General features: G+C 38.9%; 1 protein-coding gene and 1 non-coding gene across 5 annotated transcripts in view; both read right to left on the bottom strand.

Moving 5' to 3' along the window:
• Positions 1–13,595, bottom strand: part of COL14A1 (collagen type XIV alpha 1 chain) — a 184,237-nt gene that overhangs the window by 108,041 nt on the left and 62,601 nt on the right. For 3 of the 4 annotated variants that reach the window (XM_064476868.1, XM_031439557.2, XM_031439559.2), the window contains exons 15-20: positions 12,028–12,154; positions 10,157–10,296; positions 9,547–9,679; positions 8,140–8,199; positions 6,370–6,521; positions 589–718 (exon numbers count right to left, since the gene is read on the bottom strand). In XM_064476868.1, coding sequence (XP_064332938.1) covers positions 589–718; positions 6,370–6,521; positions 8,140–8,199; positions 9,547–9,679; positions 10,157–10,296; positions 12,028–12,154 — 742 coding nt within the window. The remainder of the gene's footprint in view (positions 1–588; positions 719–6,369; positions 6,522–8,139; positions 8,200–9,546; positions 9,680–10,156; positions 10,297–12,027; positions 12,155–13,595) is intronic. The other variant, XM_031439558.2, reaches the window with a different exon arrangement.
• On the bottom strand, positions 3,130–3,202 carry TRNAA-CGC (transfer RNA alanine (anticodon CGC)). Its single transcript has one exon. It is a non-coding gene; the product is annotated as a tRNA-Ala (tRNA).

A 13,595-nucleotide genomic window follows, 5' to 3' on the forward strand; every position in this document is an offset into this window, starting at 1 on the left:
TGCAGCAAAATGTGCAGGCTTGCTGTGAGTCTGAGTGGAGACACTCATAGTGTGGACCCAGGGAAGAGGGAGAGATGCCCACACTGTCAAATGAGGAAATGACATCCATGTGCTCAGCTGAGCAGAGTCAGGACTTTGGGTTGCAGCTACAGAATTGTAATGGCTTGCACACTTACTTGAAAACTCCATGCTTACGTGCCCAGGTACAGAATTCAGCCCTTACCGCCATTCTGCACCTAATCATGTATTAACGGTTTGGTAATTGTGGGAGATTAAAGATGGGCACAGGTTTTTTTGACCTTCCTCCCATTGAGAGGTGAAGGGTATGTTGCTCTTTTTGAAGCAGGTCGGCTTGATCACCACCTTGACCAGTAGATTACAGCAGAGAAGCCCAGAACAGTTAAACAACTTGCCCAAAGTCACACAGGTTGAAATACGTGAAGACAAAATTCAAACAGACTTTCTGTCTCCAAATCCCTTTTGCTGTTTTCACCACCTGACCCTGCGGCTACCAGCGTGCACTTACGAGGGACAAACATTTTCACTTAATTAGTCAGCTAGGAAACACAGGGAGAAAGCTTCACTCACAGGTTTTTCCAGGGACAGAGACACTGACCCCTTCTCCGTCATCGTAGATGGGAGTCACTGTGACTTTGTATTCAGTATCGGAAAGCAGATTCTTCAGAAAGAGATCGTTCTGGCTTCCAGGCACCATAACCTGAGGAGAAAAGCAAAGGATCGTGCGTGGTCTTAGTCAGACTCTTGTTCCTACTGATCTACAAATGCAGTAGGACTGTAGGCACTTTGAAATAATCAGAAGCAAGGAGATGTGCTTGGAGAATGATGAGAGAAAAAGGGTATACATGCAGAAGCATTTTTCTCTGAAATTCCCCTCAGAGCAACCATTAGATTCTAATCACTAATGCAGAAGGCTTAAATTGGAAGCTTTTAAGCTCTGAGGAATAGTCTTCTCTCAACACCTTTTCAGCGTTTGTAAAGTATCCAGAAGAGAGAATAATCATCTCTTTGGAAAGCAGGTGTTTATGGCTTAGGAGAGTTCATTCTATAACCGAGCCTATGTATCCTATTTGATTCAACTTAAGTATTCTCCTGGAATTCAGCTTTCCATTCTCCCCCTTTCAGAGATCATCTAATCCCAGTATTTTAGAAAAGGATGGACGCTAGCCAAGAACAACACAACCACACAGTAAATCCAAGATTTCTGAGTTGAAACATATTTACCAGTGACACTAAGAAATAAATATTGCAGCTTTTTTATTTCTGAAAGGAGATGTAGTCTTCAGTCTGAAATCACCATTCCTCTGACTCTAAAGGCTGCAAAAAATCAAGTGCAGCGGTGGGGTGGACACTGCCCCAGCGATCAGTGCAACGTTCCATGTGGCTCAGCAGTGCAAATCCTGGCATCCCTGAAAGAATATATGGACCAGAAAAGCCACATGTTCTCAATGCTAAAACCACAACACTTTCTGCCTAGGCTCTAGCAGTTGGCACATCTCTGGGCCTTTTAAAAGACTTAACCATGGCTGGAAAAAAAAAAATGCTAGGATGTAAGAACCGACCCAAACGCATTTAAGGGAGTCACAAGACTGGGACAGCTGGAGATGCTTTTGGATTCAAGAGCTGGGTAAAATGCCAGCAGGCAAAGGGCGTGCTGTCTACTTCTGGATGAGTCAAGGAACCTATAAATCATAGAATAAGCCCTAGAAAGCCTCGAGTTGAACTCAAAAGCAGCTGTTGCTAAGATATTGCTAAGCTCTAAAAGCAGGGATTTTTCTTAATACAAAAAAAAGGAAGTCTGAATTAGGTGATTTATATCAGATTAATATGACTTTTGCTTATCATATGAAATGACATTGAAATATATGGGGTGGGAACTGACATAGTCCTGGGAGAGAGATTTTACAAAAGGAGGTCTGTTTTATTCTAGGAAGAGTGAGATAACCCTGGCATTGAGAACATGTAAAGGAAGAACTGCGGCTGCCCTCACTTGTCTTACCCCATCAACGCAGTTTCTTTCAGGGCCTTTCTTTTCTAATACAACCCTCTGGAGCCCAGAGACTGGGCATTTGTTCCAAGATGTCTGTCTAGCAAACCACCCATGCTGATGTTCCTGAAATAAGGTCATCTCTCAAACGGAGAAGTACATGACCTCGGAACAAATCAAATTTAGCCTGTAGGGTGCTGAAAGGCAGTGGGACCATTCTGGAGGTAGTAGTTACTGTGGTTTATAATAATAGCCCCCATTTAGCTAGTTAGTATTGTCTGCCACGTGCTACTCTAAGTATTCTAATGTAATAATTCACTTACTCTTCACCATACCCCTTTGAGGCAAGAAGTATCAGTACACTCATTTGACAGATGGGGAAACTGAGACCCACACAGCTACTGAGTTTTTAAAAAGCCATACTGAAATCCTGAATAGCTGGCCCGAGCCTTTTTTAAACCAGCACTGTCTATTCCACCTGCACTATGCAAACCTCTCTATCCTAGCGATACTCATTCCCAAGAATAAAACAGAAACCTCCTCATGGGTATGCAAAGTTCCTTCCGCTTGATCTCTGATTGTCTGCACAAAGCAAGGCAAAGATGGACGCCTACTAAAAACAGATGCTACAGCTCGTAGCAAATAATGGTTTTGTTTATAAAAACAATTCTATAAAAGATGTTCATGGTTAAATGAGATGCAAATCTAACCAGCTGAACTTCATGTTTCCAATTTTTCAGAAATGCAACTCCATATCTGGATCCATTATTGCCCAAAGCTCTTCAGAGTGGACTGGATCCCATCCAGCAAGCTGTTTCCGCAGTAGAAGCAGGACTCCCTGCATTGCATTTCGTTTCCGTCTTAGAAAGTTCTGTTTCTAGACAGTGATTCTCATGCTTTCCATGGTGAAGGACTACGTAGTGTTGCTTGCTGGTGTTTCAATCTCAATCCCTGAAGACCAATATTTTTATGGAATATGACAAAACAAAATTGATAGAAAATATGATCATATGCTTGGATGTACAGCAATGTCAAATTGCTGTAAATGTTTCTAAAAGCTTGATCTTTTTGCTTTTTTTTGAGGGAGGAGGTAATCAGGCTTGTTTGTTTGTTTGTTTGTTTGATGGAGGTACTGGGGACTGAACCCAGGACTTCATGCATGCGAAGCATGCACTCTACCACTGAGCTATACCCTCCCCTTCAAGTTTAATCTTAATACCTGAACTCAGAGGCTAATGAGCCACATTCTGCTCGAGAACATTTTTCGCAACTCAGAATTCAGGTTGTGGTTTTAGATTTTGACAGGTAGGCTCTAGAAAAGTCTGGAATCCTGATCAGTCTTTCACAAAAAAAGATATGTAAGACCTCCCTCCCCTGACAACAAAATGCAGGTCAATGTCATGACCACTTCTCCGTATTTCAGAGCAGAGGTGAAAGTCAATCCTTACAAAATATTTAATAGGGAGTTTTACTTTCTAGGAGTTCAAAAGCTTTTTACTGGGAATATTATATTTGGTAGATTGGATTATGCCTAGAAACTGTATCAATATTTCACTTAACCTCAACTGGAAAAGTAAATTTAATGCCTCTTGTTTCACATATACTAAAGCTTGCCTTAGATTTACAATGGTATACATATATGCTACTCTCCAGCTCCAATACTCTATCTTATCATTTCCTCAGGCAAATTTACTCAGCTTTTATAGGTAAGGAAAATTTGGAAAGATGGTAAGAAGCATTTCTCTTATCCATACACATTTTCTTTCTTACTTTTTATAGTATTGTTCTTTCCCTGCCTGCATCATTATTTTAATATATCCATTTGGTGTGTGGGAGTTAACATAGATCTCCAGGTGCTGACCCACCTTGGGTTTGCAATCTAAATCTAGACGCATGCACTTTCTGTCTTTGATAATAATACATTACATTTATATAGCAGTAACATGTCACAAAACACTGAGATATAAATACTCAATTACTCTTCAGTTGAGTCCCTGAAAATATGCCTGTAAATTAAGATTGCAAAATCCAATTTAATTGGAATTCACTAAACAGGCTTGATGGTTAAGGAATTCTAAAGTACTTTCTTCTGTGTAGCATAAACACTTCTGCACAGCAAATAATCATCATCAAATTTATCAATATTTTTCATTTTTACTATGGGTTTGTTTAGCTGGTGCATATGTGTGTTGAAGACTTTTGATCTTTTTTTCCTTCATCTAGGTGTCCAAGTGTTTCAAAATAAACAGTGTGAAATGAAAGAAACTAGCAAAGGGAAAATTATCTAGAGACAATCCAAAGTAAATATTATTATTATTTTACCTTGTACAGCTTACAAGTGCTCACGTAAGATTAAATTGTTACTCATTCCAAATTAGTGGGAATAATTTAGCAAGAAGCTTGATGTGTTTCTTGGAAAGAGTAGAAACAAAAAACAAAAAACAAAACTCTCACTCTGGGAAATTCTTATGGGTTTCATATTAGGGACCAAATTAAAATATGAGAACAATAATAGGGAAAATAAAACATCCAAATAATATTTTTAGTTACCATGGCTAAGCACAATTTTAATTTTTTTGAATTTTCCAATCATGGATCATTTGAAATCTATGGTCCGAGTAAATTTATAATTCAACCTATTTTGTTTAAGTGTCCATTAGTTTTGCAAAAGTACTCTCAGACCAGTTTCATGGACTTTCTGGCTATTCCCAGTAGACGTGGCTATTGCGTTATCATTGTGTTCTGTGACGATTCATCTATCAGCCTAAAATTAAGTACTTTCCTGAGAGAATCTTGAGCTCAAATAATTTTTATAGACCATATAAATAAAAATAATTTGCCATCAAATAAGGAAGAGTAAGAAAGAAAGGGTAGTAACGTTATTCTTGAGCAATAATGTATTTGGAGAGTTGTTTCCTACAGTGTCACAAAAATAATGCAGCAGAAAGCAAGAAATGCAACTAATGAGGCCGAAAAGAGCATATTCCATGACTAAAAAGAAAACTTTCTCTTGGCTGCAAAATGGAGTTATCTGGTCTGATGGGAAGCATGTCTAGAAAACAATTTTCAGATTCTAGAGTAAAAGGAATGGTATGGTATAAAGGAAGAAGACATGGAAAGGCCATGATTAAGAGTATACCCAAGTGTTCCAAAAATACTAATTTGAAAAGATACATGCATCCTAATGTTCATAGCAGCATTATTTACAATTGCCAAGATATGGAAACAACCTAAGTGTCCACCAACAGATAAATGGATAAAGAAGATGTGCTATACATATACAATGGAATACTACTCAGCTATAAAAAGACTGAAATGTTGCCATTTACAACAACATAGATGGACTTGGAAGGCATTATGTCAAATGAAATAAGAGAGAGAAAGACAAATACTGTATATCACTTGTATGTAAAATCTAAAAAAATACAACAAACTAGTGAATATAACAAAAAAGAAGCAGATGCATAGATACAGAGAACAAATTAGTGGTTACCAGTAGGGTAGGGGGAGGAGAGAGGGCGAGGCACAAACGATTGGGTGTAAGATAGGCTCAAAGACATATTGTACACCACAGGGAATATAGCCAATATTTTGTAATAAATGTAAATGGAAAATAATCTTTAAAATTATATAAAAATATTTTTAAAATTTAAGAAATACTTTATTTCTAAAAATAGAGTGTACTCAGGTTTTCAATATAGAAAAACAAATATAGATGAAACAACTTAAAGAAAACACATAAAAAATCTAAATCCCTTAGGGAAACACTCACGATTATGAATACATTAGAAGTGACTATCAATCTGCCCAAAGAGAATCAATGTCAGTGAAAAATACAACTATTTGTTAATGGATGGCATCTTATCAGGAACACTTCAACTATGTAAAGAAAACCTTTGAGTTATGCTTTGCTTAAAAACTTTTAATCAGATTCCCAAGGGCAAAAAAGTTACATATATATGTATAAATATATATATAAAGTTTATATATTAAAAATTTATGTATCAAAAATTTCTCTCTATATATGTATATACACACACATACAGAGACAAGTGTATAAATTGTATATAACCCAGTTTTTGTGCTCTAGCAGGTTGTCAAGGAAGCAGAAGGAACACAGGAAAGAAGGTTTAGAAACATTATCAATTTAAAGCAGGTTGTATGTGGAGCAAGTTAAGTTCTGGAGATAGAAAAGTCATCAAGAAACCAGTCATTAAGTTTGGATTAAGCAAAAACATTAGTTTCCAGAGACGGTGAGTCACCAAGAAATGAGCAAGGAAGCTGGCATTAATCTCTGGAAATAGCCCCGTTAGCCTGGTTAGTCAGGGAACCGCGGAGTTTCTAGTCAGCTGATTTATACAGACCGTTCCTACCACTTCTTCCGCAGGGTCCCCTTGAGCAGTCAGGTAGGTCACCCTGAACTGCTGTACACTGCCGTCTGAAATGTCCCATTTTACCCGCAGGCTAGAAGTGGTTTCATCATCTATAACCAGGTTTCTGATTCCTGTGCGGAAAACTGGAATAAACACAACCAAGGATTTAAAGAATTTTTCATCCATCATATTCCAAAATGAGCTACAGAGGTGATTCGTGGACATGGCAAATGGTACATTTAGTATATCTCTAACATGTAGACCCACATGAAGCAACAACTCAGTTTTAGTGGTTAATGGGGAGCCATGACACCTACTGGTAACAAACAAAAATGGGTTTAAGAGATGCTTTCAAGGTAAGATCACGAACCCTTTGGAACTACCAGGTTTGTATATACACTAGTGGGGGGAACTGGGGAGCAGCCATTGGACTAGGAAGCCAGAAGGGGAGCAAAAAGGGGAGCATGATCGTGAGGACTTCACGTGAGGGCTGAGTTGGAGAAATGGGTGTGAGGGGCCAGATGTGGTCAGCCTCAGCGTGCAATCCAGCATCCCACATCCATCCACTCACCTGCTCCCCCATTTCTGTTTTAACAAATCTGCCACCATTACTGCTGTCTCTACCTATTAGCTCCCACCATGACAGCCTCTATCCATTCAGCCCACGCGATGTTATCCTTTCTCTGGTATCTGTCCACACTCCTTCACCCGTGTTCTCTGACACACTCCTTATCTCCCAAGGTGACTGCTCTCTCATTTGTCTCATTTTTCCTTCTCTGTCTCGTGCTAACTTCCTTTCATTTGGTCCATCACCACCGACTTTTTCTTCTCTTCATTCATTCATTCATTCATTCATTCAGCAAACATTCATTGAGCTTTTCCTATATGTCCAACTATGTCAGGCCTTTAAGGTATATAATGGTTAACACTCGACAAAAGTAATTAAAGGGTCACAGAGGAGGCAGGAGAGTGACATGTACCAGGGAAAACTGGGTGAGCGTACCGGGCTGTGGGAACAGAATGCACTATCTTTACAAGGCAGGAGGATATGAGGAAAGCATAAAAAATATGGCTGAGTCCAGGAAGGGAAGCAGACCCAATCAGAAAGCATCTTGGATGCGATGATAAAGAGATTTGGGGGGCGGCACAAAGAAGGGCTCAGTAAAGGTTAACTGAAGAATGAATGAATCGATGAATAAGTAATGGAGGGCCATGGAAGGGTTTTAGGTTGGGAAATAAATGATGTCATTAAACTTCTTTTACCTAGTTGACTCTGACAACTAGTTGGGAGGTATATGACAATGGAGGGGAAAGTTAAGCTGAGAGAGAAAACAGTTGCTGTAGGAAGACCAATAAGCCAGCCAGGTCTCAGTTCCCCACAGAAATGTGAGTTACTCATAGAAATGCAAAGAATTCACGATATGAACAATTGAGTAATTCTCAACAGAGCAATAGGAGAAGTCACTGAGATCAACAGTAGGGCAGAGACTCCTAGGGCTGGCTATGCTAACATCCTCTGGGAGATTGAATGGGAATCCAAAACAAAGATGAAAAATGTAGAGAGACAGAACAGTGAGATTAGTAGACTAAAAGACTGATTAGGTAGATCAGAAGATGCTGAGAGGTTCTAAGAGGAGTGAAATTTGAACCGGCATGTCCTGTTCCTAATTAGTAATATAAATTAAATAAAACTGGGATAACATAACTTGTTGTTTAAATCAAACTTTACTTACAGGTAAATGGGTTTCTATTTATCCTTACCTGATGTCACAGGTCTTGTAGGTGCTATAGTTGTAGCTGGTTCCGTCCAAACATCGTCAACTAAAAAAAAATTCATAACTTTAAAATTCTGTAATGAAATTAACTCTATACATTGGTGTAGAGCATTCTATAGTTTTCAAAGAAAAGTCCGTCTATATTATCTCACTTGTTTCTCACAACGTCCTTGACTGTGGTTGCAGGAAAGAAGAAGTGAGGTGTAAGGCAGGCATGATATCCATTCCACAGGTAAGAAAAGTGAAACCCAAAGAAGTTAGTTTCTAATCACAGATCCCAACCTTCATATAAACATTTGTATTACATCTATAAAATTATGAAACCTCCCAGTTTGAAATGGGGTGATGAAAGGATATTAAACAGTGCTGTAGATCCAGGAGTGAACGGGCTACCAAACAGGACCCCTAAGAAAGACAATAAGACATGTGTTTACTATTTCTTTTACCCTCCCTGGGCAGCCAGTGGATGGAGTGGCTGTGTGCTGCTCTGCTCAGATCCCTTCTTCAGGGTCAACACACTCATCCGCCAGCTTCTGGAGTACTGGCTGCCAAGGGCCCAGAGCTCTGGGAATTGTCTTGCCTGTGGCTGCAGACTGTCAGGGGATGGCCTTCCTCCAATGACCGTGGATGTAGGGATACAAAGCCTGGCCCCTTTGACTCAATCTGGGACAACACAAAAGGGTCATCCCAGGTCCAGAATTCCTAACAGAATTAGCCGAGGGCTCAGTTTTTGCTTCTCCCTGTGCCCTATCCTGCCCTCCTTGTTTTCTTACAGATGCATCTCCCAACTACACCCTTCAGTAAACCTTCTGGATGCAATTTTCTATTTCAGAATCTGATTCCAGGAAACCCAATCAAAGACAATTGAATATGTGGTTAATACCTCATATTTAAAAAATGAAGGGATGAATGAATCAGCAAGTGAATTTTGTACAACGTTCTTGGAACCAAGATGAACTTGGGAAATTCCAGAAACTTTTGGACATTTTGCCCTACACTTAATGGTTTGCTCATTTATTCATTTATAAGTTGTTTCATCCATCCATCCATCCAACTATCCATTTATACATCCATCCATCCATCCATCCATCCATTCAATAAATATTCATTGCACAGTTAAAACATCCCAAATGCTGTGCTAGGTGTTGGGGTAACACGGTTAGCAAGTCAGGTACGGTCCCTGCCTTTAGGTGATAATAGACCACGAGTCTAAGATGTCCACATATTGGTTTCATTAAAGGTAAAATGTATGAAGAATACTGAGGACAAAGAGAAACTGAAGCCTCTGTAGCCAGGAATAAGGGTGATGGGCAGGGAACCTGGTAGGGTGAAGAGGGTGTCAGAATGAATGATAGGAGCTTATGAAGTCCATGTTGGCCCAATCAAGACTTACGTGTGGTCCCAACAGCAGTCACCACCTCACTCTCGCTTCCATCATCCAGTACAGCCAACAGTGAAACTTCATATTCAGTGCCAGGTTCCAGACCTTCAATAACATATGAGTCTTGATCTTCACTTAGGACAACCTGAAAAGTATTCAGTGCTTAGTAACCGAGTTTACTTGAATAACAGAAAAGAAAGTTAAGAAAAAAATAATACAAAGGAAAAATGCTATCCCAAGTGTAAGCAAGAAACAGCTAAGCATAAAGAACTCCAGGGCTATTGAATTCAACCTTAAAGTCAAACCAGAGACTTTCTTCCTTTCCATTCCTTCAGCAAATAAAAGATTAATATTACAAAAGTGGCATTTTGAAGTTTTATTAAAGGTCACTCACAAAAATCAAAGAATCTGAAAATACATAACATATATAACTAAAGCCCTAGTGAAAATGCATTTTAATCTTAGAAAAACCATGTGATGTGACATTTATAAAACTCCACACAAAATATTAATTACTTCTGGGATTCCCAATCTATTTTAAAGCAAAGGCCAATTTGAGTGCAGCCCTGAGCATTCACTTCCAGATAAAATGCTCTGGATTATTCAGTCTCAGACAACTCACCTCTTCAGTATTCCCACCATAGACTGGAATCCACATCAACTTGTGTTGCCCTTCATCAGCCGAGAGGGGATGCCAGGACACTCTAAAACTGTCTGTCGTCACCTCATCAATTTCCAAGTATTGCTGGGCTGGCACTTCCTCTGTAAGCCGAGGAAGGAGATCTTGTTAGGGAATTGAGAAGGTAGGAAAACCGTAATTCAAGCTGTTCCCTGGGAGCCATAGAGAGAGAAGACCCTGGGGAGCCTCTTGCTTTAGGAAAATGGGGTTGATCAGTCCAGTGTGGGCTTAAGATTTCGGTTTCCAGCATTTATCCACAGTATAAATTAGGAAGACCAGGGACACAGCAGAATTTTACAGTTTTCCAGTAATTCACAGAACTCTTAGATTCTGTTTGGCCCTTTTCATTAACTATAAAAAATAAGAGTGCCATATTCGTTATTTTATAAAGATACTGTTTTCCAAGTTTTAAAAATTATTATAAATTTTTTATTTGTTTGTTTCTATTCTTATTTTTTATTGAAGTATAGTCGATTTATAATGTTAGTTTCAGGTGTACAACAAAGCGATTCAGTTATACTTATACATACAGACATAAATTTTTTTCAGTTTCTTTTCCATTACAGCTCATTACAAGAAATTGAATATAGTTCCCTGTGCTATACAGTAGGTCCTTGTTGTTTATCCGTTCCACACATAGTATTGTGTATTTGGTAATCCCAAACTCCTAATCTATCCTCCCCCCACCCCCGTCCCCTGCTGGTAACCACAGTTTGTTTTCTATGTCTGTTTTCCAACTATTTTGAAGAAATTAACAAAAAGATGCCCTAGAGGCCTGAGAAATGCCACTTTTGGTTTTATTCAGTTTCGTGTCTAAATCCCTTCCCCAGTAATAAGTTAAATCCCAGAGAAGTCTGTTCATCCTTTTCATCATGTACATATGGTTGCCATCAGAAGTGAAATATAATTTATCAGACCTTCTACTATTTCATTGTTTCCACACTTCTGGGATGTACAACAGAGACCATAACATCTAATTACAACCAAAATGAACTGTCAGTCATTGATTTTTATATTATTGGAAATCAAAGATCTTAACACTCTTTGACAGGACACCATGAGAATTCCAACTAGAATTAGCCCTCAGGAGATTTTGGGAAATTACTGATCTGTGAACATTACTTCTCAGTCCAGTTTATTTCTCATCCTTCTCCAAATTATCCTCTCATCTTTTCAATAGAGCACTCAGTTTGTTTCCAAGCGCAATTAATGATAGGTCCAGAAAGGAAACAATAGAATTGTTGCAAGAAGCAAAGAAAAGTTCTATTTATTGAGTGACTACAGGGTATATATGGAAAAGAAACACAATGCATTCATGCTTTATTTTTCATTTTAATATGTGAGATATCCCTTATTGTATTAAAGTTGCAAGCTGCATGAAAATACATTATTGGCTACAGATTGATATATTCGGTTAAATTGCATGAAACTGTCCTTTTCATATATCAAAAGCTGTTGGATAGCTATAATTTTGGAATTGTACAGCTTAATATATACACAGGAATGGAAGAAATGTGAAAATCTTATGTCAATAAAATGAAAGAAAGGGTATGAGATTAGCAGGAGAACAGGGCACACTCTTACTTAACTGAGACCTTTGAATTTAGATGGTCCCACTTCTCTTTCCCTTGCTGTGATAGAAAATAATTAGCCAGTAGGCATTCTAGTCACCTAACTGTTCATTTGGTAATAATAGTATAAAATAAATAAAAATTGAAGTGCAACCTTTCAAACTCACAATTGAAGAAGTTGCTCTAGCTTTCGGTTTCCAGATAGTTACTCTCGGAAACTTTTCAAACCAGAATGAGGCTTACCTGTGGTAAAAATCCCAGTCAGAGGCTCGGACTGCCCTTCATCATAGATGGAGAAAATGGCAACAGTATACTCCGTGAGGGGCGTCAAGCCCTTCAGAGGGAATGTAGTGACAGGATCGACTTCAACCTGCAACAGAGAGAAGTCATAATAGCTAAATCAGATACTCTCTAAAGACGGGAAACAAAAATCATCTTACTGTCTGCAGTTCACTTGGCTGACAGCAGAGCTGTAAGTCCTGCAAAACAAATACCAAGTTATAAAGCCACCTATATAGTCACATTTCTAATCTTACCTTCTTAAATAGAAAACCTATTAGTTCATTCTCAGGAGACTGTTGCAACCAATATTATTTCCATTCATTAAAGGTATAGAAAGTGAAGTACACACAATTAGCATTCTAATATAAATAAATGTAGTGTTTCAGCCTGATCTGCTGGAGGTAGTGGGTCATATGCAGCAACCCCTCTAAGAGTTGTATAGATGAGCAACCCTACAGGGGAAGGTGAACACAGTTGTTGTGTTATTTCGGTTGTTCAATGAGTCAATGTGTTTTAATTGGTAAGTTTCACATAAAAAGAGAAATCCCTGGTCAGCCACACCAAACTTCTGTCCATGTCTTTCCCACCTCAGGGCCTTTGCACATGCAATTCATAATGTCTGGGACACTATTTCCCTAGCTCTTTTCAAAAAATTAGGCCTTTGCCATCTGTCAGAGGGATTCATCTTTCCATCTGTCTCAGCAGGGTGATTCTCTAACACTGCCCTTGTTTGTTTTCTCCCTTGGGCCAATTGCAGCCTGAAATTGTTTTATTTCCAATATAGGAGATGTCTATTATTTCCTGCATAGAGTATAAGCCCCTTGAGGGCAGGACCTTGGTTAGCTTCTTTACTACTGTATGTTGAACTACATATTTTGTTGGCCAAATAGAATAAGTAAATGAAAACTGAGATGGAGGCACCAAAGATCCTTACAAGAGATAAGAAACAGCTCATCTGAACAAAGAACGAATCCAGAAACCATATACATCTCGAAAGAATTAGCTGCAGGTCAAAAAAACAAAACAAAACAAAAAAACACCCAAAAACTAAAAGACTGCCGATCTGGGGGAGGAGCTTCCTTTTTTTGCTTTTGGAACCCTGAGCTACTCCACTCTAGAGGGCCAGCCAACCCCAGCCTTTTCAGCCACCCCAGACGTGGGAGTGTAGTTGTCCTGGAAGTTCCAATCCAGTCAAGCTTCCAGATGAACGCAAGAGTCACCTTGGCTGACACCACATGGAGCAGAGACAAGCTGACCCTGCAAGGCCTGCCCAAGTTACATCATCATGGGCTGTTATGTTAAGCCAGGGTATTGGCTATATAGCAACAGAAAACTGAAAATATGTATTATCTTTTTCAGAATCTAAACCTGATAATACGATGGGTCATTCTTAGCATTTGATGTTTACTCTGGTCTGGGAGTTAATTGCATGCTTACCTGCATTTGTGGCACTTAATCCTTGCCACAGCCTTATAAGGTAGCTAATTATTACCCATAATTGGAAGATGGGAAAAATGAGACTCCAAAAA

Source organism: Camelus dromedarius, chromosome 20, assembly GCF_036321535.1.
Source record: "Camelus dromedarius isolate mCamDro1 chromosome 20, mCamDro1.pat, whole genome shotgun sequence".
NCBI lineage: Eukaryota > Metazoa > Chordata > Mammalia > Artiodactyla > Camelidae > Camelus > Camelus dromedarius.